This window comes from Balaenoptera musculus, chromosome 5 (genome assembly GCF_009873245.2).
Source record: "Balaenoptera musculus isolate JJ_BM4_2016_0621 chromosome 5, mBalMus1.pri.v3, whole genome shotgun sequence".
Classification (NCBI taxonomy): domain Eukaryota; kingdom Metazoa; phylum Chordata; class Mammalia; order Artiodactyla; family Balaenopteridae; genus Balaenoptera; species Balaenoptera musculus.
Window position 1 is genome coordinate 76,820,549 of NC_045789.1, and position 26,737 is coordinate 76,847,285.

At 42.4% G+C, this 26,737-nt stretch overlaps 1 protein-coding gene across 3 annotated transcripts in view; it reads right to left on the reverse strand.

Moving 5' to 3' along the window:
- Nucleotides 1-21,782: 21,782 nt before the first annotated feature.
- The window catches only part of KLF3 (Kruppel like factor 3), a 36,811-nt gene continuing 31,856 nt past the window's right edge, over nt 21,783-26,737 (reverse strand). For all 3 annotated transcript variants that reach the window (XM_036852210.1, XM_036852211.1, XM_036852209.1), the window contains one exon: nt 21,783-25,776. In XM_036852210.1, the coding sequence (XP_036708105.1) occupies nt 25,595-25,776 (182 nt within the window). In that variant the 3' untranslated portion in view covers nt 21,783-25,594. The remainder of the gene's footprint in view (nt 25,777-26,737) is intronic.

Sequence of the window (26,737 nt, forward strand, 5' to 3'; positions counted from 1 at the left end):
CCCCTTCCCTTCTTACAGCCTTGTAACTAGAGCCTTCTTAACTGGTTAGGGGAAGATGCCAATAGGCTCTCCCTTGGATCACATGACCTTCCCTAAACCAACCCCTGATTCTTAGGGGATGAGGAAATATACTTGGGTCTACTTGGGGCATGTGCCCATCTCTAGCCATGGGTCTGGGGCTGCTAGACCTGGCAAGGTTGAAGTTGGAGGGGAGTATTTCCCCAAACGAGAGGATAAAACAATCAGGGCTCATTACAGAAGGGCTTTGGGCTTGTTTGCAGCTTGAGGTACGGCTGAAGGTTTGTCTTCCTGCAAGCTCTCCTGGGGGCTCATGTCCCCAGCAGAGGTCTGATGGGTGCTTTTGCTCTGTGCTGGAATCTCATGTTCCTGGTTGTAGGATATGAGTTGTGTCAGGGACTGCCCAGCTCTACCAAACTCATTTTCCTTTCTTCCAGGGCACAGAGCTGTTGCATGGTTTCCAGCCTTTCCTGCAGTTTCACAGTTGCTAAATGTTGACAAAGTTCCGAATTCTAGCCAAAGGAATGTGCTTGGACGTGATGCGCGCCTCTTCCACGTCTGACCCACGCGACTGCCTACCCTCCACGGTCTTTCCCCTCCTGCCAGCCTGATGCAGATGGGCACAGCAGCTTGAGTCACATATTGAAGTTGGTGGAACCACAATATGGAAGGAGCATAGGTTCCTGAATCCCTGCTTGGAGGAAAGACATCTGCTCAGCCGACTTTTATGCTACTTTGGACTTTAAACTTCTATTGTTAGAGTGATTACAAATTTCAGAGTTTGTTATAGCAGCGAGTGCTGTCCCAACCAACAGGTAGATTTCCTTCCCTTCTTCACCTTTGCCTTCATCACCCCTGTTTTCCCAAAGCTGCAGTGGGTGCAGGACCAACAGAGCTGGGTGACTCCTGACTTTGCTACTTACCAGCAGGGTGACTTCAAGGAGGTCATCCATCTTCTCTGAGGTGCAGTTTTCTGACCTGTAGGATAATCATGTTTATCCAACACCTTGCAGGCCTGCAAGCCTTGTAATTACCCAGCCTCAAGGCCAAAGAGCCAGAGACATCAACAGTTTATTGGATAGGGAATCTTACATGTCCGAAGCAAAAGTCCTGGAGTGACACCCCACCGTGTACGGCAGACGGCAGGACATGACAACCGTCTTCATTACTGGGGGAAGTGAGAGTTTACCATTTATTTGGGGGATCGACGTCAGGTTGGCTCATCAGTTACCAGGGAAACCAGCAGCTGGGGCAGGGGGCAAGCATGTAGGCAGTTACTGATTCAGCCCTATGATTAAGAGGATTGGACAGTCATTGAGTAGGGTGTGTGTGTAGGTGAAGCAGGCACTGGTCCAGCAGGGGCTGTACAGAGAGCAAGAGTGCAGCCATCTTGAGTGGTCTGACCATACACTACTTCACAAGGCTGACGAAAAGTTTGAACTATAGAGGGTATATGAAAATACTTAAATGCTGATTCTAGGTGTTGATAGTATTGTGTTTTATTTAAACTGCCGCAGGGTGACTTCATCCAAAATGACCTCCCGCCTGGCTCTGGCTGCATTGAAGACTACCTTGTCAGCTAGGAAATTCCTCAGCCTCAGAAGAAAGCCTTCCTGACTCAGAACACAGAGTTATGTACTTGGGCTGTGGTAAAATGCTGCTGCCATTGATCCTTCTTTCTACAGGGAGGCAAACCCCAGCAGATATTAAATCCCAGGCTCTGGCTCTGCCTCTCTGGACTTCTCACGTAGGAATCATTCTCAGTTCCAGACTCACAGACCTCTGCTTCTCTAATTTATTTTCTCATTCATTCGTTTGCCCATTCATGCATGTGTCCATCGGTTTGCTTATCCATTCATCCACACAGCAAATATTTATTGCATGCCAACTGTGTGCTGGAGATACAGAAGTGAGAAGGAAAGGCATGGATTTACTCCCATGAGAGTGATAAAGTTCTACGACCAGTACTGGGTGCTGCAGAGGCTCAGAGAAGGTGCTCGGTCCAGGTGCTGAGGTCAGGAAGGGCGTTCCACAAGTAGTGATGCCAAGCACAAGTTCTTCCAGGCAAAGGGATGGCAAAGCTCTTTCTACCACAACTACCAGCTACCCCTGAAATCAAGCTACCGGGGTCTTCCACTTGCTAGCCGCATCATTTAGATACCCTGTCACCACTACCACCACCGCCTCCCTTTCTAAGCCCTGCCCTGCCCAACTTCCAAACTCCTTAAGGATACAGTGCCCTGTGTAGCCCTATAACTATCAAAAATTCTTTCATGCCTCCCTCCCTCCCCACGACCACCAACATGGCACTCAAAGGGTCATCAGCATCTTTAAGGCATTCTGTATAAATGTATGTAGTATGTACAGTCTTAAAAAATATTCACAATACATGTGTATATATGCAAATGCCTTAAAATGTAATATATAGGTATACATGTTTGCATACATACACATACACAATGCATATGTGTGTATGTGGATATACAAATATCCGCAAATTTCTAAGAAAACTAATTGTTCAGTTGGGGCTGCCTGTTGCTACCTCAGACACTAAACTTTATTAAATTTCACCAAAAGCAGAAATAAAAGGCAGCCTACAGCTTGTTTTGCTATCTAGAGAAAGCCAGCAGGCCCAACAAACTTCGGAAGCGCCTGGCTGATGCAAAAGTTACTCAACCGCTTCCTTTGAGACAGCTTTATTATTGGAAGTGTGTTAACGATTTCTTCCCTTCCTTTGGTGTCTAGAGTAATGTGTCCTGTGATACATGCCAAGGTTTGAATGACTAACAGCTGATAGTAATTGAGTATTTACTGAGGGGTGGGATGGGGGATGTATTTTGTATATATCACTATCTCCACCATACTCTCTGTGGTATCTCCCTGTTAATGACTCCTAAATTGTTAGAATTATTTATGGCCATGAGAGTGACCCCTAGAGTTGAGAGAGAGGGTGGAAGCATTTTCTTAGATTTTATTAACAATAACAATGAGAATAACAGTGATAGCATTTACAAGAGCAATAATCAACATATATTATAATTGATAATTATAATACTAATTTACACCTATTACTTCATTTACGTCTCAGTGTTTGAGCTACTACTTCATTTATTTCTTGCAACTGCTCTTGGAGGTAAGTTCTAGTAATATCATCCCGATTTTACAGATGAGGGAGATAAGGCACAGAGAGGTTTAATGATCTGCCCAAAGTCACACAGCAGTGGCAGAAACAGGGTTTGCACTCGGGCTGTCTAGCTCTAGAATCCATCCTCTTTACCACTAAGGCTTTCACTACTCTTATACAATTTAGTCCTGGAAGGACAAGAAGAAGAGCCATCTAGCTGAGGCCCCAAAAGCCCCAGAAGAGCCCTGGCTCTGAACTCCAGGCCCCAGATTTCTGGCTTCCCCTTTCCAGCAGGGGGCGCCCATAGTCCACATTTTCTGGGTTCCCGCTAAAAGACTGATGCCTCAGTTATTGAGAAGCACAACTCAAGACACTTTATCAGTAGAAGCCCTGATTTTAAATTTTGTCTATCATCCTTAAAGCAATGATCCAATACATGGAAATAATCAAGGGAATGATCCAGTACATTTCTTGGAGGACCTGCAATGGGCATGGATAACCACAAACCCAATAAACCTGCAGAAGCCCCAAGCAGATAAACCAGAAAGACATTAGAGGCACAGATTTCTCTTATCACACTCAGAAAACTAGCCCCAGCTCTCAGGGTGGCCTTGACCACATCAGTCCTCCCCCCAGGCTGTAAGTCAGGGGCTGTGCTGTGCTTACTGCATTACCCCTTTGGAACTTGTGCTCAGGTGTTTTTTCTCTAGTGACCTTTGTCATATCCTTTGCAGGAAATTAGCTCAGAGGAGCAACCCCAGAAGGCCAAACTTCAACCTGCACCATAGACAGAAATGCCAGACCAGATTTGGCAGGACTTGTACGTTTCACAGTGCTGAGAGAATAACTTTGAGGGGTATGTCCCCCACCCAGACGCTCCCTCCACCTTTGCAATAGTCTGCAATAAAGATCGGGTGAGGGGCCTCACCTTAAATGGGGGCTTCTCAGTCTAGGGGCAGTAACAGAGTTGATTGCCCTGGGGATGCAAGTTTCTCCAACATCTTATACATTCCCCAGCTGCCCCGAGGAGCCCTAGCAGTTTTCAGGGGACCCTCTTCAGCCTCTCCAAGTCATCCTTTTTCTGTGCATACTTTGGTATTAGAAATCTGATTCAAAATTGAATGAGAGGGAAAACAGAGAGAAATACCCCCAGGCCAGCCTCCAGGGAGATTGCCTGGGTTCAGATTCTAGATCTGCCTCATGTGGGCTGAGCAGGCCCCAGGCAGTTCATTTACCTTTTCTCTGCACCACAGTTTTCTCATTTGTGAAATGAAGATAATAAAATGCACCTCCTAGGATCGTTGAGCACCTCCAGTGAGTTCAGGCAGGTAAAGATTAAACACAGTGCTTGGTGCACAGGAAATACTGCCTCAATCTTAGCTGTTGTAATTAAACCTAGTCACGCAGGCAGCTCTTTCACGACTTGCGCTCTTTCACGACTGCAAACCTTATTGGGACCAGGGCAGTTTTCTCTGCTCTGGTGACACTGGTAAACTTCCTGCCTTCCTCCGGGGACATGAGGCGTCCCCACCTCCTCCAAACTGCACACTCCCTCCTTCAAGGTAGTTAACTAGAGGCCACGCGGAAGTCTTCTCTCCTGGAATCGGGTTCCTCGTGACTAACTGGCTGCTGGGAGTGGAGTTCAGTTGAAGTTCAAGAAGGCCTCGGTTCTGACTTTTACTGCTTATTGATTTGTGGCACTTAGAAGCCAAAACGCTGCGGGCACAACAATGTGGCCCTTCTCAGGTGGCCCTGTTTACCCTCCGGGAGCAGGCAGGGTGTGGCCTGAATTTCTGAGCACAGCACAGGGTGTGGTGACAACGCTGGGTGTGGCTGCCGAGAACAGGCCTTGGAGAAAGCAGCTGGGAAACAAGTCCCGGAGACCCGGGTCTGAACGCGGAGGCCGCGGTGTTCCCGCTCTCTTGTGGAGCAGCTGCGGGAACTCGGGTTCTCTGCTCCTCAGACACGACTACAGCAATAATAACAGTATCCCTTTACTGAGTGCTTACTAGCCACACGAGGCGCCCCGCAGCTCTCCCTTAATTAAGACCACGGGCTGTGTGTGAGTCCCAACATCACCACTACTAGCTGCATGACCCTAGAGACTTTACTTATCTTTCTCTTCCTCAACATCCTCACCTGTGAGAAGTGGGGTGGTTAAAGTTACCTTCCTTGAGGGCAGAGCTGGAGGCACCCATCTGACCCCATGGCCAAGGTGCTGGAGCCTGGTGAGCCCGAGAGGGGGAAGGCAGAATTAGATCATGTGATATCGGAGGAGGGGGATTTATCTTGGTGTCTTTAGGATGCTGGTTCCATGCGGGTATGCAAGGCTAAGAATCCAGGAAAGAATTGACAGAGAAGGAATTAAAATAAGATTTGATATGAAAGTATCAACCTTGATCCTGAAATAAAATAAACCAACTGGCAACGGCAGACACTGAGCAGAGTCCTGAGCATAGAAAACCAAAACCTGACTCACCGAAATCAGTGCGAACAAAGCTGAGATCAACCACATAAAATATTTTATGGACCATAGAAGTCTTTCAATCAAGTAAGTAAAGTGTGTGGGGAAAAAAACACCTTCCTTTTCAGGTTGTATGAGGATGAAGTGGAAAGCCCTAGAATAGCTTCTGGCCCCAGGTAATGTTGAGCAAGCGTTAGCAATCACTAATGTAGATTTCACATGTATGATTTCATGCCATCTCATAACAATCTTGTGAGGTAGGGCCTCTACCAAGGAGAGGCTCAGGGCATGCTGAGAGAAGCAAGCAAAGCTGGGATTTGATCCCAGGATTATCTGATTCTGAATCCCAAACTCTGGGTCCAATATCACTGTGTCTTACTGCCTTTCATTTACCAACTCCACGTGAAGAAACACTGGTTGAGCACCTTACCATGAGCCAAGATGTTGTGACCTTTTTAAATTCATTGACAGTTCCAACAACTCAATTCATAAGCGCACACAGAGCTCTTCCAACTGGGGACTGGGCTGGGTCCCGGATGCATCTCCGCGAGAAGAACGCTGGTCTTGCCCACAGGAGCTCACAGGACAAATAGTAAATGAAGAAGAGACCCTGAGTTGACACCTTTACAGGTCTAATGACTCTGCTTGCAACTCCATTTGGACAATTTCTTGAGCTCCCTTACCTCTTTTGAGGGCCTTAACTAAACCATCAACTCCCACTTTGCTTGAAATTCCTATTTCTAGGTTGAGGTTTAAAGTCGACAGTTAAATGAAGAGAAAGAAAGAAACTGGGAGAGACATTGGTCATCTATTCCTCAGTCATAAGTGTATCCTTGAAAGACTAGAAGATTTGATAAGGGCTTGAAGAAAGGAAAGACCCCTGTAGGGTACACACCCCTCTTGACATGGGTCTCCACTAAGTAGTGGGCTTTGGGAAATTGCTTCCAGATTCTGGAAAAGAAGTCAGAAAAAAATGTCACCCACTGAGAAATTAGGAAGAAAGTCATTGATGAGATGGGCTATCTGCAGGTGTTCCCCACCCCCAAGATGTCCTGCCCGGGAAGACTTGAAATACCAAGATCAAATCCATGCCTTTATGAAACATGGAATACTCTATAGGCACTATGAGAAACAGTGGGCATTTAAAGATGAAGCAAACCCTGGCCCCTGCCCCGCAAGTGCCTCAGAACCTGGAGCTAAATGTAAACGAAGAAAGGTGTACTAAGGAATACTCCATAGGCACTGTGTGAAACAGTGGGCATTTAAAGATGAAGCAAACCCTGGCCTCTGCCCCCCAGGTGCCTCAGAACCTGGAGCTAAATGTAAACAAAGAAAGGTGTAACCTAATCGACTGAATTAATCTGTGTTTAAAGCTTTGATGTGACAATAAAAGTATGTGGCCAGCATGGTGTCCTAGAAAGGAAGCATTCAGGCCCACTCCCTTAGTGTTTATCCAGCCCCCTGGAGGGCCCAGGTTCCTATCAGGAGAGTTGTGAGCTACCTGGGCTAGAGAGAGCTTTGTAGGACTTTCCATACCTGGGTAAATTTGCTGCATTAATACTTACAGAGGCTTCCTCTGTGCCCAGAGCTGTTCTAAGCACTTGACATCTGATGGTCCACTTAATCCTCACAATAAACCTATGGAGTAGAAGTCCTGTCCCCCCAACAACTCCAAAATTTGATGCCTTGAGAGGTTAAGTAACTTATTGAAGGTGACTATCTCATACAGCTTGTTAGGTGGCAGAGAAGGGCCTTCTAGCACTGGGCCCCCTGCTCTTACCCACAGCACTAGCAGTTCTTCTGTAGGCACCAAAATAGCCTTCTCATGAGTGGTTTGGGTTCCTTGGTCACTTGATCCTGTGTGGGTAGCACACAAAACATGAAGGCCTCTCATTGTGATTTAATTATGTGGCATCAGATTTATACCCTAGTCTCATGTAAATATGGGCCCCATGCATTGGTTTCCCTGAGCGTGACAACCTCAAGGTGCTCAAAGAAAATAAAATTCCTTACCAAGGACCAAACCCAAAAGCAAATGGGTCAGTGTCCCATCAGAAAACAGATGATACGACGACACACAGCAGCAGAACCAGGGGTAGAACCCAGTTGCCTTGGCTTCAGTCATGGTTCTTTACCCTTGGAAAGGAAAAGAAAGGACTTAAAATGCACAGGAATCAAGTTCTGAGAATGTCTAAGCCAACTTAGAAATATCCTTTCAATGTGTCCCACGATTGAGGACTTAAATAGGTACCATGGAGTTTTTTTCCTATCAACATCCTCACTCATGGGGCATGGGTTCCCTCAGGCCTGGGACTTTGAGGCCCCCATAGAAGGGATGGAAGCCCAGGTCTCAGTGAGAATGGGGGAGGTGGGGGGAGAAGGGGACCAAAGGAGGGCAAGCCTTGTTTAGAATCTCCAGGTAAGTGTTGAGCAGAGAAGGTGGACTTGAGGAACCTATGGCACTTTGGAGAGATATTGAAATGGGTTGAGTTAAACAGAAAATGCCTGATAGGTCCCCAGAGAAGTTCTTTTTTTAAAATAAATTTATTTATTTATTTTTTGCTGTGTTGGGTCTTCGTTGCTGCGCGTGGGCTTTCTCTAGGTGTGGCCAGCGGGGGCTACTCTTCATTGTGGTGTGCGGGCTTCTCATTGCAGTGGCTTCTTTTGTTGTGGAGCACGGGCTCTAGGCATGCGGGCTTCAGTAGTTGTGGCACACAGGCTAAGTAGTTGTGGCTTGCGGGCTCTAGAGTGCAGGCTCAGTAGTTGTGGCGCATGGGCTTAGTTGCTCCGCGGCCTGTGGGATCTTCCTGGACCAGGGCTTTGAACCTGTGTCCCCTCCATTGGCAGGTGGATTCTTTACCACTGCACCACCAGGGAAGCCCCCCAGAGAAGTTCTTAAGCTTTTCCTGTTAGAGCCTTAGGACTGTGTGTGTTTAGGGAGAGAAGGGCCTAGGGCCCTAGGGGTGTTGGTGTGGAAGTGGCCTGGGATTTTAGAAGGCTGATGGCAAGGCTCCTAAGCCCTCCCATTTCCAAGCCCTCGAGGTATTAGAGCAAGATCCAGAGGATGCAGTTCTAGTTAGAAAGTAGCTTGGATTTGACCCTATTGACAAAGTCTTATAAGAATAGGGCCTCCAGGTTTTGGGAAAAGGTGCCTCTGGAATCCAGGAAATCTGAAAGAGCCAGAAAACATTCATTGCTTTAATCCAATTCAATTCAACTCGGCTCAACTCAACTGAATTCAACATATTCAACTAAACATTTACTGTGTACCAGGCGCTGTGCTGGGAGCTAGGAATACAGCAGTGAACAAGATAGGCAAAACCTTCTCCTGCCTGCAAGAAGTTCATAGTCTAAAGGTAGAGACAGATAGAAATACAATTAAATCCACTTTAAAAAAAATTTTATTTATTTATGGCTGTGTTGGGTCTTCGTTTCTGTGTGAGGGCTTTCTCTAGTTGCGGCAAGCGGGGGCCACTCTTCATCGCGGTGCACGGGCCTCTCACCATCGCGGCCTCTCTTGTTGCGGAGCACAGGCTCCAGACGCGCAGGCTCAGTAGTTGTGGCTCACGGGCCTAGTTGCTCCGCGGCATGTGAGATCTTCCCAGACCAGGGCTCGAACCCGTGTCCCCTGCATTGGCAGGCAGATTCTCAACCACTGCGCCACCAGGGAAGCCCTTAAATCCACATTTAATTACAAATTGTAGCGCACGCCACGAGACCCCTGTGACAAAGAATAAAGGTGGAGAGCTGCTTTAAGACAGGGTCCTCCTCCTCTGAGCATTGACGCTTCCTCTGCAGCTCGTGGGATGAGGGGCCCCTGGGGAAAGCGGCTGACGATTAGCGGCCCATCCCCCTGCAGTTCTCCATCTCCAGAATCAGCCCTGCCGAAGACTAATTGCTTCATCCAGCCCTCTGATGCTGTCGAAGATTTTTTTTTTTAAATTGTATCTAGATTTTCCAGTTTTTCCTGGCAGAAGCTTTGGTCTGCTGTACACTACTCTATCCTAAATGGAAGTGGAAGTCACATGACTTTTACGTTCATGTCCTTTTTAACTATGCAAGTTGTACACAAATACATCTCTTTATAAAAAAGTTAATTTAAAACAACGGGAGTAGTTGGAGTAACTGTGATGGTTCTCTTGGCCCCTTTTCATAACTTTCTGTGTGCCAATAGGTGACTGTTATGGGTGAATCTTTCTTACCCTCCCTGATGTCTCTCCTCCATGCGACCTTATGACACTCCTGCCCTCTCTCTTCCTCTCATTTTCTGCCGTGGCTAGAAGAGGGAGGTGGCTTAGCCTAGTTGGTGGATTTGAGAACACTAATTAGCATGCTCACCTCAGGTTTTCCCCTCTCTTCCTCCTGGGAGTGAGCTGTCTGCAAGAGAATTCTCCTCTGCCCTAAGTATTGCCAGGTCATCCCCACCTCTCCCCCTCCCCCCGTGTGGGAAGGCCATTCCAGTCCTCTGTTACCCTGATGGCGCAGGTAAGTTAGCCCAATCCTGGGCTTAGCCCATCTGGACCGCACACCAAGCATGCTCTCTGGCTTAACCTTTATCAGTAAGAAAGGGAATATTTTGAACCACATCTGACATGCCTTTGGTGAGACGTGATTCTCATCCCAAATCTCAGATGCAAGAGAGCGCAGGAAATGTAATTTTTAGTTTTCCAGGCTCTGTAGTACAGAAAGGCGCGTTAGGAAAATGTGGCATGGAATGCAGAGGGCCAGCTCCCCGTGTCCACCTTGAGTGTTGGTAGTTTGTGTGATAGCTTATCTCCCGTCTACACCCCAGGGCAGTTAGTATCTGAAGTCTTCTAATCAGAAACCCACAGTTGAGGTATGTGGCTCAGTATTAAAGTTGTATCATCTACCTCTATGCACTGGTGTGAAATGAATTTTAGCAACAGAACCTGACAGTTGTTGCCTAGTCAAATTAGTTTAGATCAGTTTGCAACAGGTTCCTAGAAATTAGATATGTACATATTAAATTTTGATAAATACTCTCAGGTTACTTTCTAAAGGATCTTTATCCATTCTCCTATTAACAGTGGTGGAGAATGTCCTTTTCCCGTAACCTCAGCAACTCTGGGGTCTCTTTCTTCATTTCATTTGCATGTCCTCCTTATTTATTCTGAAAGCGCAAATAGTAATAAACTATAATAATTAAGAGCTATTGAGCGAAGTACTACGTTGCACTAATCGCTTTGCAAACATGACGTCATTTAATTCTGAAACACTATCAGATAGATATGAGCTGCCTCTGTTATACAGACCAGGCAACAGAAGCTCAGAGAGGTTTGAAAGCTTTCCAGTTGTTCAGAACGGTAAGGAACAAAGCAGGAATGTGAACAAAGGCGACCTGTTCCAAAGCCTGTGCATTTAGGAGCAGCAGAAGTGTCAAAAAAAAGAGCCAGATTTAATGACAAGGGTTACTATTGTTTTAAAAATAGTATTTAGTTGGTTTTTGATGATTCAAATGGTAGTTCAAGGTCATGGTTATAAACATCAAGTCTCTTACCCTCCAGTAGTACACAAATAAGGGCTTCTTGTTTTTAGAAGGAAAATCATCCTTAGGATTTAAGGAACTTTCTTCCTATGCACCCTAGGTGGCTTGCATTGATGTGATCACTCACCTCAACTATCTGTATGGGAGCTGAGTGGAGAGGAGGGAGGAGACCAAAGATTTCCAGTTTCGAAGTGGCCAGTCCAAAATTCCAATCAATAGATTCAGCTCCTTAGTGTTTGCCCTGGTAGCGGGAACTTAGAAGCAGATGCAAGGGGTGTGTGTGTATGTGTATGTGTGTGTTGTGCCTTGTAAAAGTGTCTAAATGTATAGAAAACAGACTTGTGGTTGTCAAGGTGGAGGGAGGGTGGGAGAGGGATGGATTGAGAGTTTGGGATTAACAGATGCAAACTATTATATAGAGACTGGATAAACAACAAGGTCCTACTCTATAGCACAGGGAACTATATGCAATATTGTATAATGAACCATAATGAAAAAGAATATGAAAAAGTGTATATATGTATAACTGAATCACTTTACCGTACAGAAGAAACTAACACAACATTGTAAATCAACTATACTTCAATAAACAAATTTTTAAAAATGAATAAATAAAAAGGGTCTAAATGGGAGAGTAAAAGGAGAAGTAGGGTATGTGGCAGAAGGTCAGTGACAGCAATTTGGAGAAGCTGGCCCTGGTCCCCATTTCTTGGAAAACCAGGAGACTTTAAAAGTTGAAGAGCAAAAAAAAAAAAAAGAAAAAAAAAAGAAATCCACAAGAGAATCCTTTATTCTGTAGGCAATGAATGGTCCATTCGAAAAGAAAAAAACTTTCTAAAATGTTGTTTTTCCATTTATTGTTCAGAACATCATTTAAAAAAAAAAAAGTTGAAGAGCAGTTTACAGGTTGCTGGGACCAGTTGTGGAGTGATTTTTTTTTTAAATTAATTAATTTATTTTGGCTGCATTGGGTCTTCATTGCTGCGCGCGGGCTTTCTCTAGTTGCAGTGAGCGGGGGTTACTCTTCTTTGCGGTGCGCGGGCTTCTCATTGCGGTGGCTTCTCTTGTTGCGGAGCACGGACTCGAGGTGCACCGGCTTCAGTAGTTGTGGCTCGCGCGCTTCAGTAGTTGTGGCTTGTGGGCTCTAGAGCGCAGGCTCAGTAGCTGTGGCGCGCGGGCTTAGTTGCTCCGCAGCATGTGGGATCTTCCCGGACCAGGCGGATTCTTAACCACTGCGCCACCAGGGAAGTCCCCCGGAGGGATTTTTTCATTTATTTAAGATAAGATAATGAGGGCTCAGTGGGTACTCTCTGTCCTCTCCCTCCTCCCATCTCCACGCCCACTTCAACCCACCCCACTTAGCTTCTAAAGACACCACTTCCCTTTCCACTCTCGGGTCAGAATCTACAGAGGTGAGGCCTTAGAGTCTGTATTCTCTAACCAGGTCTGCAGATGAGCTGGATTGTCAACGAGGCTTGCAGCCCAGTAGGGTCCCAGTTGGATTTGCTGTGAAGCTGATGAAGCTTCCACGCCCTCACCTGCACGGGCCCTTCCAAGTCCTGGGAGGGAGCCGGTGTCCTGCTCCCTCGCCATTTGTTTCTTTGATATTTGCAGAAGTATGATGTTTCGACTGCAATTGGTCACGACTCTTGTCTGCTTCCTTTGTGACTTCTGCTAAGGTTAGTGGGACTGGAGCAGCTTTGCACACTTTGTGGACTCTCTTAAAGGACTACTAACTGGGGAATTTCATTTTGTTTGGGCTTAGTAGGATGTATTCAAGTTTTCATGTTACTTCTGTGCTGCGTTATCATCAGTGTGGGAATAACATCCAGGAATATTTTTATCACCCACTGGGCTGGCTCAACCTGGTGGCAATGTGAAGCTGCAGGGCCAGAGGCTGTATAGCAATAAGAGAACATCCTGTGGCATCTGGCCCAGATGTGCCAGTGGAAGAGAAGCAAGGTTTGAAATGTACAGGATCAGAAGGTAACCCAGGGGAAATGCTCCCAGACATCAGGCATGTAAAATCATAAGCATGGGACTCAGTTCTCCTCCTCAACCCCTGGTCCAAACAAAAGTTCCTTCCTGTCAAGAATCTACTCAATAGTACAATGAATATCATTCAAAGTGAAGCATAACGTGTCTTTTCTTTTTGATGGAATCACATGAAATAGACGTTTTCAGAATTTCTGTATTTATAGGGCACAAACCTGTAGCATTCCTACAAAAGTGAGTACATCTGTGTGTGAAGCCACGTGTTTTATACATCCAATGATTAATAATAAAAAAACAAATTTTAATCAACCATACCAGAGGAAAGACTGACTTGTCTTTCTAGTCTCACTCTATAAAAAAATTATGAAATTGTTGTCATAGAAAGAGGCTATGCAGCCAAAAAAATGTAGAAAACAAGTGTTGTTGAAATGGTCAAGGGGGTTTGTGAAGAGGCAGTATGATATTGTTAGAGATTCTGTAATGTTTAACATATCTATCAGCTTTTAAAATTTACAGTTTATTGGGATTTCTTTTCTCATTTGAAATAAACGTTCACAATCATAACTGATTTCATATTTTGTATTTGTGTTCATAGCTTTGTATTCTTTTTCTTAAAAGCCTCTCCCCTCTCCAATGGAGAAGCTTCAGATCCCACAAAACTATACCTACTCTTGAGTAAATTATGCTGCTTTTCTGAGACTCATTTCCCATATAGCTGCCAGCCCATCTCTGCCAGCCCATCCCTCTCTTCCTCCCACCCCCCCCAATAAGGTTGTATTTCTCCCTGACTTTTTTGTCATTCTCATTTGCCAAGATAATCTCTTAAAAAAAACCATTTACAATTCTAGTATTTATTATCTATTTAGTTGCCAATGTAAAAATTCAATATCATGTTTCATCCATGTTATATCTAACCCTGGGTTTTTGTTTTTCATTTTGGTTTTTTTTCTGTCTTTCATTTCAGCAGTTTGATTATGAAGTGTCTGGGTGGGGATTTCTTTGGGTTTATTGTTTGGGGGATTTAATCAGCTACTTGAATCTGGAGGGCTTTTTTTTTTTGTCTTTTTGTCTTTCAACAAATTGGGGGAGTTTTTACATTATCTCGTCAAATATTTCTTCAGCCCTGTACTTTCTTCTCTTTTGGGACTCCAATGACATGAATGTTATTAGATCTTTTGTTATTCTCCCACAGGTCCCCAAGGCAGTGTTCATTTCTTTCAATTGCTTTTCTCTATATTGTTCAGACTGGATAATTTGTATTGATCTATCTTGAAGTTTACTGACTCTTTCCTCTGTGGTCTCTGTTATTGAGCTCATCCAGTGAGTGTTTTTATTTTGGATGTTTTATTTTTCAGTTCTAAATTTCCACTCGATTCTTTTTTTATATCTTGTTTCTTTGCTGAGATTTTCAGTTTTCTGTTTGTTTCCAGAATGCCCATAATTGCTTTTAAGAGAATTTTTATGAAACTTCCTTTAAAATCTTTGTCAGACAATTCAACACTTCTGTCTGTTAGTATCTGTCGATTTCTTTTCTCATGCAAGATGAGGGTGCCCTGGCTCTTGCTATAACAAGTAATTTTGGATTATATTTTAGAAATTCTGTATATTATGTTATGAGACTCTGGTTCCTCTTTAAATCTTCTATTTTAGCAAGCAGTCAACCCATTTAGATTTAGAACACACATCCTGGCCCACTTCTGTGGGCTGTGGTTTAACTTTTAAACTTTTGCAGTACCTTTCTGGTCTGCCCCACTGTGTACTACTGAGAGGCCAGTCTGAAACCTGGGTGGTATTCCACATTATTGTTCAATTCTCAAAGCTTTTGATGTGTTGATTCTGGTCAGTTTACTGCTTGAGCCACTCAGAGATGAGCCTGGGACTTCATACTTTGATTAAAAGGTCTCTTTCTCCTGCTCCCTCCTCTCCATAATCCTCTCCCAACTCTCTAGTTGGAAGGGGGAAGGGATGCTTTGCTGCTTAGTGCTGGGTAGGTATTGTCAACAGGGCTCCACCCCACAGTCTCTCACCACCGTGCTTGGTGGCAGGAGACGAAGCGCTGCTTCTCCATGTGTTTATTTAATGCAGAATAGGGATAGTCGTCAGAGCTCCTCACCACAGCGGAAAGGGCAGGGGAGACACTTCTTTGCTTGACATTCACTTTGTGCAGAGTGGGGATAATGATTGGGCTCTATCCCATAGACTCTGCAGCATGGTGGGCAATGGACAATGGGGGACGTTGCATCTTTTAAGGTATTTGTCTGGACTAAGACATTTATATTCAAAAACGTTCTATCCTGTAGAGTCATCCTCTTGGTCTTTTTTTGAGAGAGTTGTTTTTTGTTATTTTTTTTTGTTTGTACCTGGTAGTGGTTCCAGGTTGTGGGCTGCTCTAGCTCCCAGGATATATGACAGGAAATCAGATAAACAAAAAACTACCTCAAGGAACTTACTGCTGGGTTGTCCTTCAAGTTCTAAGTTCTCCAGCTGGTCTATCATCTTTTTGTCACCTTTCAGAGTCTACTTACAGTTGCTTTTTTTTTTTTTTTTAAATTTAGTTTATTTATTTATTTTTGACTGCGTTGGGTCTTCATTGCCGCGCGAGGGCTTTTCTCTAGTTGCGGCGAGCGGGGGCTACTCTTCATTGCAGTGCATGGGCTTCTCATTGTGGTGGCTTCTCTTGTTGCAGAGCACAGGCTCTAGGCTCGTGGGCTTCAGTAGTTGTGGCACGTGGGCTCAGTAGTTGTGGCTCTCGGGCTCTAGAGCACAGGCTCAGTAGTTGTGGCACATGGGCTTAGTTGCTCTGCGGCATGTGGGATCTTCCCGGACCAGTGCTCGAACCCATGTCCCCTGCATTGGTAGGCGGATTCTTAACCACTGCACCACCAGGGAAGCCCTATAGTTGCTTTTATGTTTTTTTTTTAAACATCTTTATTGGAGTATAATTGCTTTACAATGGTGTGTTAGTTTCTGCTGTATAACAAAGTGAATCAGCTATACGTATACATATATCCCCATATCTCCTCCCTCTTGTGTCTCCCTCTCTCCCACCCTCCCTATCCCACCCCTCTAGGTGGTCACAAAGCACTGAGCTGATCTCCCTGTGCTATGCAGCTGCTTCCCACTAGCTATCTATTTTATGTTTGGTAGTGTATATATGTCCATGCTACTCTCTCACTTCGTCCCAACTTACCCTTCCCCCTCACTGTGTCCTCTTATATGTTTTACTCTAGAGTTTTCTGTTGTAATCAGCAGGAGGAATAGAGTGGAATGCACTTATTCATATCTTGACTGGAACCAGAAGCCCTTTTCTTAGGGCCTTGATTAATCCCATTATGTCTGTAAATGTACTTATTTTATAGTTTCTTTCTGACAATTCCACCATATGACTTTCTTCTGTTGTGTCTTTTGCAGTGACTGCTGACTCTTGCTTATCGTGTTTGTTAGTTTGGCTTGTGAACTTAAATCAAAGTAGGGCTTTCTCTGTGTCATGGGGTAAGAGCGTGTTCTTCTAGAAGTGTTTTATGTTTGCTCATGTCCAAGGATTTATGTAAAAGATTTCAGTTTCAGCTACTGTAATCAAAATTGTGTGATATTGGTGAAAGGATGGACACATAGATTAATGAAACACAAAGTCCAGAAATTGACGCATGCATATATGGTTAGTTGATTTTTTTGACAAAGATGCAAAGGCAATTTAATGGAGAAAAAATAATCTTGATAAATGATGCTGGAACAATTGGACATGTATATTAAAAAACTAACCTTGACTCATACATTATATACAAAAATTAACCCCAAATGGACCATAGACCTAAATGGAAAACCTGAAGCTATAAAATCTCTAGAAGAAAAAATAGGAAAAAAATCTTTGTGACCTTGGTTTAGGCAAAAATTTCTTCGGATACAAAATGTATGATCCATAAAAGAAAAAAAATTGATAAATTAAACTTTATCAAAATTAAATACATCAGTTTTCAGAAGATACTGTTAAGAGAATGAAAAGACAAGCCACAAACTAGGAGAAAATATTAGCAAAATAGGACTTACATCCAGAATATATAGTGACTTCTTAAAACTCAATAGTAAGAAATCAAACAACCAAATAAAAAGTGGACAAAAGACTTGCACAGAAAGTCTTACTCTACCAAAGAAGATATATGGATGGCAAATAAGCACATGAAAAGAGGCTCATAATTAGTCATGAGGGAAATACAAATTAAAAGCACAGTGAGATACCGTTTGACCTATTAGGATGCATAAAGCAAAACACTTGACAATACTAAGTGCTGGCAAGGTTGTGGAGTACCTTGGAACTCTCATACATTGCTGGTGGAAATGCAAAAATGGTACAGTGACTCTGGAAAACAGCTTGGCAGTTTGTTAGAGAACTAAACATTTACTGATCACACAATCTAGCAATCCTAAGCATTTGTGCAAGAGAAATGAAAACTTATGTTAACATAAAAAACCTTTGGTGAATATTTGTAGCAGCTTTATTCACAATTGCCTCAAATTGGAGACAATCTGAATATCCTTCACCTGACGAATGTATAAGCATATTGTGGAACATTCATATTAAATAATTAAAAGGAATAAACCAATGATACATATAACAACATGGATGAATCTCAAACACACAATGCCGAGTGATAGAAGCCAAACTCAAAAAGCTACATCCATTTTGAAAAAAGCAAAATTATAGGGAAACAAAGTAGGCCTGGAGGAGGATGTTGACTACAAAGGAGCATGAGGGAGTTTTAGGGAGGATGGAATTTTCTATGTCTTGATTATAGTGACTACATGACTGTATGTGCTTGTTGAAACTCATTGAAATGTACACTAAAAAGAATAACTTTATGTAAATTAGACTTCAATACACCGGGCACTTAAAAAAAAAGACATCAAGCCTCATTTATGGAAATCAGCAAAATTTCCTCTTCCTTTACCCCTTAGAAAGTTCTGGCTGTGCAATCATTGAAGAATTAGTAGTATTTTTTTTAGTTAAGAAATGAGTGAGTGGAGCCTGGGATGGTGGGGGAAGGCATCCCAGAAGATAGCTCCATATGAGCAAAGGCAAGCACATGTGGGTTGCATTTTGAGAGGAGGCACCAACACGGCCTGGAGGTCACCCAGATCAGAAAACGACTCATGTAATAGTTAAGAAAGCAGGCTTTGGAGTTAGCTTGAATTTGAACCTGGCTCTTCCACTGCCTATCTTTGTGACCTGGGTAAATTACTTAAACTGACTCTGCTCGATTTCCCTCTGTAAAAAGGTAATGACAATAATTACATGCCTTACAGTCTTGAGAGGTAAACTAATTAATACTCACAAAGTACTTAGAATAGTACCGCGCATACAGTAAATGCTCAATTAATGTTAGTTGTTATTACCCATTTGTTCCCTCAAAATACCTTCCCTTAGTACTGATTTGTGCCTGGCCCTGGGGATTGGACATTGGACATCTGGAAGAGAATCATCTTTGGATGATCTGAAATTTAGTGAGGGAAGGAGACAGGCAAATTGAAAATGCAGAGTGATAAGTGCAAATAATTGAGGAAAACACAAGGGTTATGGAGGCACAGAAAAAAATTAGGGAGAGAATATCACTATAGAAAGTGTGAGTGGAATTCACCCAAGGAAATCCTAAAGAAAAGGTTACTTTTGAGTCGGGTTTTGAAAGATGAGTAGGAGTTTATTGAGTATCTCCCTGAATACCTTGTGCAACTATCAAAGTCATAGAGTCTGGAGAGTGTTTGAAGGTTCTTAGGGAAAAAGAAAAGGAAAAATTTTATGATAATAGATGAGGCTTTAAAGGGAATAGAGCTGAATTTAGAAGAACCAATTCAGGTGCAATGAGGGCCATGGAAGGATTTTAAACAGCTGGACAATAACATGATCAGATCTTTGTTTTGGAAGGATGGTCCTGGTGTCTGGTGTGGAGGAGGATGATTGAAGTGAGAGAGTGAGGGGACTTCTGTGATAGTCCCAGAGGCCTGAGCTGGGGCAGCAGATGGCAATGGACATGAGAGGACAAATTCAGGAGACTTTTCAGAGGTGGTCCCTTTGATATGAAGGGGTCAGAAAGATGTTAGTGCCCAAGTTAAGACTAGAACTCAGATTCACCTATTCTTTCAACCACTATCTAATGATGTATTCACTCTGTGTGTGGTGCTGAGGACACAGATGTGAAGAAGTCCCATCCCAGCCCGTGGGGTTTCTCATTCTGGTGGGGAAGAGAGTCTTGGACAAATAATTAGAGTATAATGAGTGATCTCAAGGAGGCAGGGTCAAGTGTGTAGAGCAAGAAGTAGGGGCTGAGGATGCTGGTTTGAATGTGTGGTGGGATTTTAGTTTCGTTGAGGGATTGCATGAGTATAGCTGTGAAGGTGTGCAACTTACAGGGAAGCAGTTGGCCTTTGTAGCAGGAGATGAAATCTAGAGCAGATCTGTAAGCATTGAAGGTCCTCAAAGCCCTCCTCTGCCACACAGAATTCTTTAGAAGCCAATTCCTTGGGCTTTTGGAGTTCCTGAGTGTGATGGTTAATTTAATGTCAACTTGACTGGGCTGTAGAGTGCCTAGATTAAACAATATTTTGGCGTGTGTCTGTGAGGGTGTTTCTGGATGAGATTAACATTTGAATCTGTGCACTCAGTAGATTGTCTCCCCAGTGTGGGTGGGCATCATTCAATTCACCGAGGGCCTGCATCAAACAAAGAGGTGTAGGAAGGACGAATTTGCCCCTTTTGCTTCCTGTCTTCATGAGCTGGGACATTGGTCTTCTCCGGCCCTTGGACTGGGCTTTATACCATTGGCTCCCCTGGTTATCAGGCTTTTGGACTAGAATTACATCATTGGTTTTCCTGGGTCTCCTAGCTTGTAAATAGCAGATCATGGGACTTCTCAGCCTCCCTAATCATGTGAGCTGATTCCACATTAAAAACCTCTTTGTATCTATATCATCTATATCTGTATCTATATAACCTATTCGTTCTGCTTCCCTGGAGAACCCTAATACACTGAGTCTTGAGAAGGAAGAAACACTGAATGTATTCAGTGTAAAAGAGAGATACAGTCTAGGAACCTGCAGATCCAGTTTCTGTCTTCTATCCTTAACCCAGACCACTCAGGACACCCACGGGGAATGCCAAACCAGGAACAGAACAAACAGAAGCGCTCAAAGCAATAAATATGTCTAAAGTTGGTCAGAACCGCCCCCCACCAAAGTAGTAAGTTTAAAGAGAATTCTAATTACGGCATGTCATTTTCACTTGGGGGTCACTCGCTATATGTACGGTCTCATTCCAGCCACCATGACTGTGATCAGCTCAGATAATAGGAAATGGTAACAGGATCAGTTTACACATCTTAAAATAAGTGTACCCTTGAAGGGCAATTCATTGTTGTCTTGTACACACACACAGGTCACTCTGGTCTGTAATAGTTCAACTTAGACACCTATAGGTATGTGTTTTCACTACCATCTCAACCCATCCCTGAAAGCCACTTCTTTCCTTGAAGGCATACTAGACTTGCTAACTTGCCCCCAGCAAGGCTCCTAATCCCTTCTTTGACCTGACAGCATTTAAAATATTGGGCAATGATTATGTTTTTTGTGTGTGTGTGCTGAACATCTTAATTTGTTCAACCATTCCTCAAAGAATTTAGTTTCTCATAAAATCTATATTTGTCACCATTCTGATCACTCACTCAGGCAGAATCCAGCTTTAAGAAAGTATTTCCTTAGAAGACTGGGTCTCATTTTGAAATCAGCAAGTATCATCCCACCCATATATGAAATATAGTGGGAGAATTACAGCCAATTATTTGGACTAATCCAAGGTGATATTCCATTAGGATGTCATCGTCACATATAATACCTTTTGAGCTTGCAGTCAACGATCACAGTATAAAAGCAGAGAAGTTCCCTGGAGAAGGCTGAATTCAGCCTCCTCCCCATCCTCCCTCCCGTCCAACCTGTGAAGTTGAGTCACGTGACAAGCGCCAGTCAGACATTATTTCATGTTATGCTAAGATGAAGTCTGGCTGGAGGAAGCTGCTGAGAGACCTAAAAAGCCAGTATCTTAGCTTCAATTACATTTAGGTGGAGCAAGGGAGTAGACATTTTGTCTTAAACAAGAACTCTAAATGCCCACCAGAAACTACTTGTTCCTGTGATGCTAAGGACACAGTAGTGTCCATGGAAACGGCTTACTGAAGGCTTGAAAAATCATGTTTTTATTTACCTTATTTACCAGATTTACCTTAATTCCTGATTCCCCACTGCCCAAGCTACGAATCCTGATCTTTTATTTAAAAATTTAAAGTACTACACACAAGAAACGGAAAATTCTTTTTGGAAGCAGGTAGGGTCATCAACAATAAAATATTCCAAGAATGCACTAGGTGAATTTGTAGGTTTATGCTGGGTTGTCTACAAGTTTATGGTTTGTACTTAGAAAACTTCTTATCAGAAAACCAGGGACACAGCTTTAGGGCTGAGTTAGCTCATATAGTACATTTTCCAGTTAGATCTGTTTTTCTTTCCTTCCATTAATGATTGCCTATCAAAGGGTGATTTACTTTGAAATTTCTAAGTAAGGGCCTCTTACATGTTACTTTGCTAAGTTTTTTTCTTAGTGATCACTGCATACATAGTAATCACATGATCACATGTAATATTCTGATGGTTTTATTAACAAGTATATAATACATATATTGCATACTGTATATATGAGGACTGTACAGTACAAATTTATGTTCACAGTTTGACATGACAAAATGTCATTACTGAATTCCCATTGGACTACCGAGTAGAAACAGAGAAAGAACATTAAACATTCACATCTTTAGTAAGAAAGATTACCAAAATGTTTCAGTATTTGCAAGTATACTAATGCATGCTAAAAACCTTTACCCATTCAGTCTTATTAGCTTATAAAATATATTACACTTTATTAAAAATTTCTGCATAGTTTATACAAGTATTAAAGTACTGTAAATGTAATAATCCTGCTATACTTGCAGGTATGGTTTAAGAGATGCTAAGCAGAAAGATTATTTTGACCCTCTAACACTAAGTACATAACAGCAAAAAAAAAAAAAAAAAGTGCTAGTATTTGTAAAACATAATATTGTTGTAGCCCTCGTTTAATGCATGTAAAATGGCTTTGTAAATGTATTATTTAAGTGAATTTGCAATCATTTAGAACTTGTTAACCTTGACCAACAAGAGAATAAAGGCCACTCTGAGCAACTTCATGTATGACGGCAATTCCTTCAAGATGACTGTATTATTTTTAAACCAATCAAATTATTTTAAAACCTTAGACCTCTGAGATTGTCTTTAAAACAATCTAATCAGGAATGATGTGTAGATATACAGTATCAGCAATATAGTTTTTCAAATTCCACATTAGTGCAACACTGATAGTGCAGATGGGTGTTTAATAAAATATACACATTCATATATAGTTCCCCTGTAAATCTGTTCTAAGGCTCTTGAAACTTCTGATATTTAGCATTTCCTTAGTTGAACATAGCTATCTATGCTGCTAACACGTTCTCAAAACCAGGCGATTTAGAATGTTAATGCCCATTTGCGATGTAGATTCACACTTTAGAACTCTAAAATATGATGGTTACAGATTTAATTTTTCTGACTTCTCCCCCAGGATGACACTTGGATAATAATGAAAGAAATTCTATAATAAACAGAATTTACACAACACTAACTCCATGTTTACAAATCATTCTCATCAATTTAAAATATTGCAATTAAAATCACCATTGATAGTAACATGGCATATCATTAAAACCACACGTTCAAGGGTACCTTATCTTGTATTGGAGGTCTTCCACAATAACAGCTAAAAATTACTAAGAGACTAAATTTCTCAACTATCATAGTAACATACAAATATATATAAAAAAAGAAAATTTGGTTAAGAGCCAATTGGTAACTAAAGTATACAGACCAGCATGAGAACAGAGAATAGCTTCCTGGGTTGCTTTTCTTTCAGGGTTGAAATGTATCTTTGTTAATGAACTGTTAGCATAATCTAAGCAAGCTGAATAGTAATGTAATAGTCTTTGCAGGGTCTTGCTTGCTTTTCTGAAAAAAAAATGTCAATATGCCATAGCATACACATCAAATTTCATGAGAACCCACGAAGCTTTCTATCAGCTGGACTCAGACTCACAGCTAATTATTCAAAGATCAATTCTGTCCTTTCTTGCCCCTTTTCCCACCTTCAAGGTGGGTTAGAACACACACAAACTGGTTATCTCCATTAAAACAAAAATGTTCTTTGCACTCCAACTTAATTCTTCGGTGTGCTGTGGAAGAACCATTTCAAGCAATAAACATTTTGGCATGAATGTGACTAAGCATCTACAATACAGACAATACCTACTTTTCCAAGAGCCATTTTTTTTTAATCCCTCAATTCATGTCATAGTTGCAAAAAAAAAAAAAAAAGCCTCATAAGGATGTTTTAATATTCTAAACAAATTTTGCAGTGCTTAAAAAGAAAAAAGAAAAACCAAGTGCCACAATAACAAATTACTTTGCATTTCTCAACTACATCTCCTTTCAGTTGGATCTGAGGGCTTACGAGCGGGATCTCTTAGGTGTGCAGTCCCTACAACTAACTTTTATTAACACGGCGCCATCAAAGTAAGCTCCCCACACAATTCGCAGGCCTCCAGAATCACTCATGCACTGTCTTAAAAACAATTGAACAGTGTATTCCTCCCAGTTAAGGTTGTGTTGGATCCTGAGTTGTGGCTGGGATGAATGTTCAGGATTCCATTCTTCTCTCTGCTCCTCCATCCTTTATCGAGGGATGAAGGTGCATTTGCTCAAATGCACCCACACTACACCACCGTCGCCCACTTTCTTCAAATTTAGGACCAATGGCATTTCTACACATAAATTATTTTTACTGGCATTTACACTATAGTGCTCAAAAGCCTGCTTTTGAAAAACTTCCCCTAAATAATGGTGCTATTAATCTTCAACATAAACACGAGTCATTTTCAGTTTGTTCTTCTGACAGGATACTTGATAGTGATAGGAGATTGCCAGCTCCAACAGTAAACATTTGGGAATTTGAGCTACATTTATGAATCCCTGAACTGTGGTTTTCTAGATTTTTCAGAAATCTGTCCCCCAAGAAAGGTATGTGTGCTTCACAACTATTTATATTTACAAATAGTGTCACTCAGGTCTTAAATTGAAGGAATCTACTAAAGCATTAGCAGATGCTTATTTATGATATGCGTCATGAACACAGATGACAGCCAGTTTGGCACCTTACAGCTCACACAGAAAAGTCTCCATATGAAGCCTCCGTGATTAATTTGATAGGGGAATACAATTACCACTCAACGTTTCCCTGTTTGCAGAAAAGCTGTTAAGTAGGTGGGGTAAAAGAAGGCCATTAAAGAAGACCATTCATACCCTTACCCAAAAGATTTTTTCCCATTACTGAGCAAATATTTTTGTGGCACCCCTATCAATGCTTGGTAATCCACATTAAGGACATTGTAGAAACAGAGACAGGTGCATGGAGAACCCCATCAGTATCTGGCTTTGCAGTAGGGTTCCGCACAGCTGAACGTGCATAGAGACTGAAGCTCCGGGAATGTACTGCCCAGCGAACCAAATGATGAACTGTCACCGAAAAGCCCTAGGCGAGCAGGAATGGCTGGCTTCCTCCTTCGCCCGCCTTGCTCTGCCCCTGCTGATGCCCCTTTGCTCCGACTCCACGCTAGCAAGTACAGCATGCACCCCCTCAACTGATAGACGTCATCCACCTAAATCAGCAGCTCTGGCTCACCTCCCAGTGGTGGCAAAGACCTCCTTAGTAGCTGCAGGCACAAAGGAGGGTAAAGGACGTACATTTAGATGAAGCGATAAATCCAAATTGACAAGCCAGATCTGTGAAGGACAATGGAAGAGTTGACTGTACTAGTCTGAAAGCCTGTTGCATGTCTAGCTCATCTGTGAAAGGTTCCACCCTTCTTTTTGCTGTGGAGCACCAAACTCGATCACAGAGCACAGAGGTCTGGATGCCTCTGGCAAGGACCAGCAGGCTGGATACTGTATTTCTAATACATTTACTTTGACATTCTTTTGAGGATTACATGGAGAAACAATTGGTTATGTTAGTTTACATGTTCCCTTGTTTTCATTACATTAAACGTTATCTCTAAGAAGGGTTTGCTTAGCATCCCCGGAAAAAAAAAAAGAAAAAAAAAAAAAGTGTTCACATTCTTTAGGTCTGACCCGTGGTAAGGAGAGGGAGGATTAGAGAATATTTACTACTGACCATATGGAAGTTTGAATGATATAAATTCAGAGATTCAGACCAGCTGAATCAAAATTAAAATGTACATGTAAAAAGATGAGTTAGATAATGGGAGGGAGGACAGAGAGAGAGCTGGGAGAGTGGGAGCCACGCTGAGGCGGGAGATAGAGGCATTCAAACGAGCATGTGGCGTTTCCTATGGAGGGCAAGGTGGTCGGAGCGGGAGAAGCTGCGGTCACAGTCTGGACACTGGAAGGGTTTGATTCCAGTATGTTTTCGGAAATGTCTCGTGAGTTCATCAGACCGAGCAAATTTCCATGTGCATCCTTCCCATGTACATTTGTAGGGTTTTTCTCCTGCAGAAAGGTGGGGAAAAAAGAGCTTATTTTTTCTAAGAGCAAAATGATATTAATAATTAAAGACAGTAAATATTTCTGAGCTAAAGCTCTTGACAAACATTATTTCCAAGATAGGACCATACATCTGTCCCTTGAACCACTAGGCGACAAATAAGAAACACAGATTGTCTTAATATGAAATTGGCTTTCTGCCCAAAAAAGGGGGTGAGGGGGATTTTAAGAGTTCTTAAAGCATATTTATGGCACTGAAATCCACTCTGAGGGGCTATCAACTAATTTTGGTTTTGCCCTCAATGGAGGCGATGAATAAGTTTTTAATACCCGGTGATCCGTATTTGTTGACCTCCAAGTCGTAAACCTACTTAGGAGCTTAGCTACATGCAGCGCTATCCATTCAAAGAGAAGTCCAAACTGAAAGTTTGTGGGATTCTCTTATTCTTTTCAATAGTTTTCTAAAAATGTGAAGTCCCTAAGTCCCTAGCAACAAATATTTATCAGGGATTTCAACATTTTATTTTTTGTTTAGTCAAGAACAACAACGCCTAAGTATAATGCTTTAATTCAGATGTACGGAAAATATAGTAAACTCCTCCCCACCCTGTCAGAAGTCAGGTTTCTACAACCCTCTCCTGTGTGACGATAACTTACAGGTGAGAAAAAGAAGACCTTTGTGGGAAAGTCACGAGGACAGCAGTTTGAAGGCCTTTACAAATAAAAAGGCAGTTAATGGTAATTTTACATGTTTTAATCAGTAATATTGGGTAATGGCCATGACAGATTCATTCCCATTTACTATCTCTTGTTTTCTAGAAACCTTAAAGGATTGCAACTCCTTGGCATTTCAATGACATATTCAGAATTTATACTCTCTGCTTTGTTGCACAGAATATACACGTTAAGAGTTATTTTTCGTACATCTGAATTGTTACCCAAATATCCAATGTCTTTTTACTCTTAG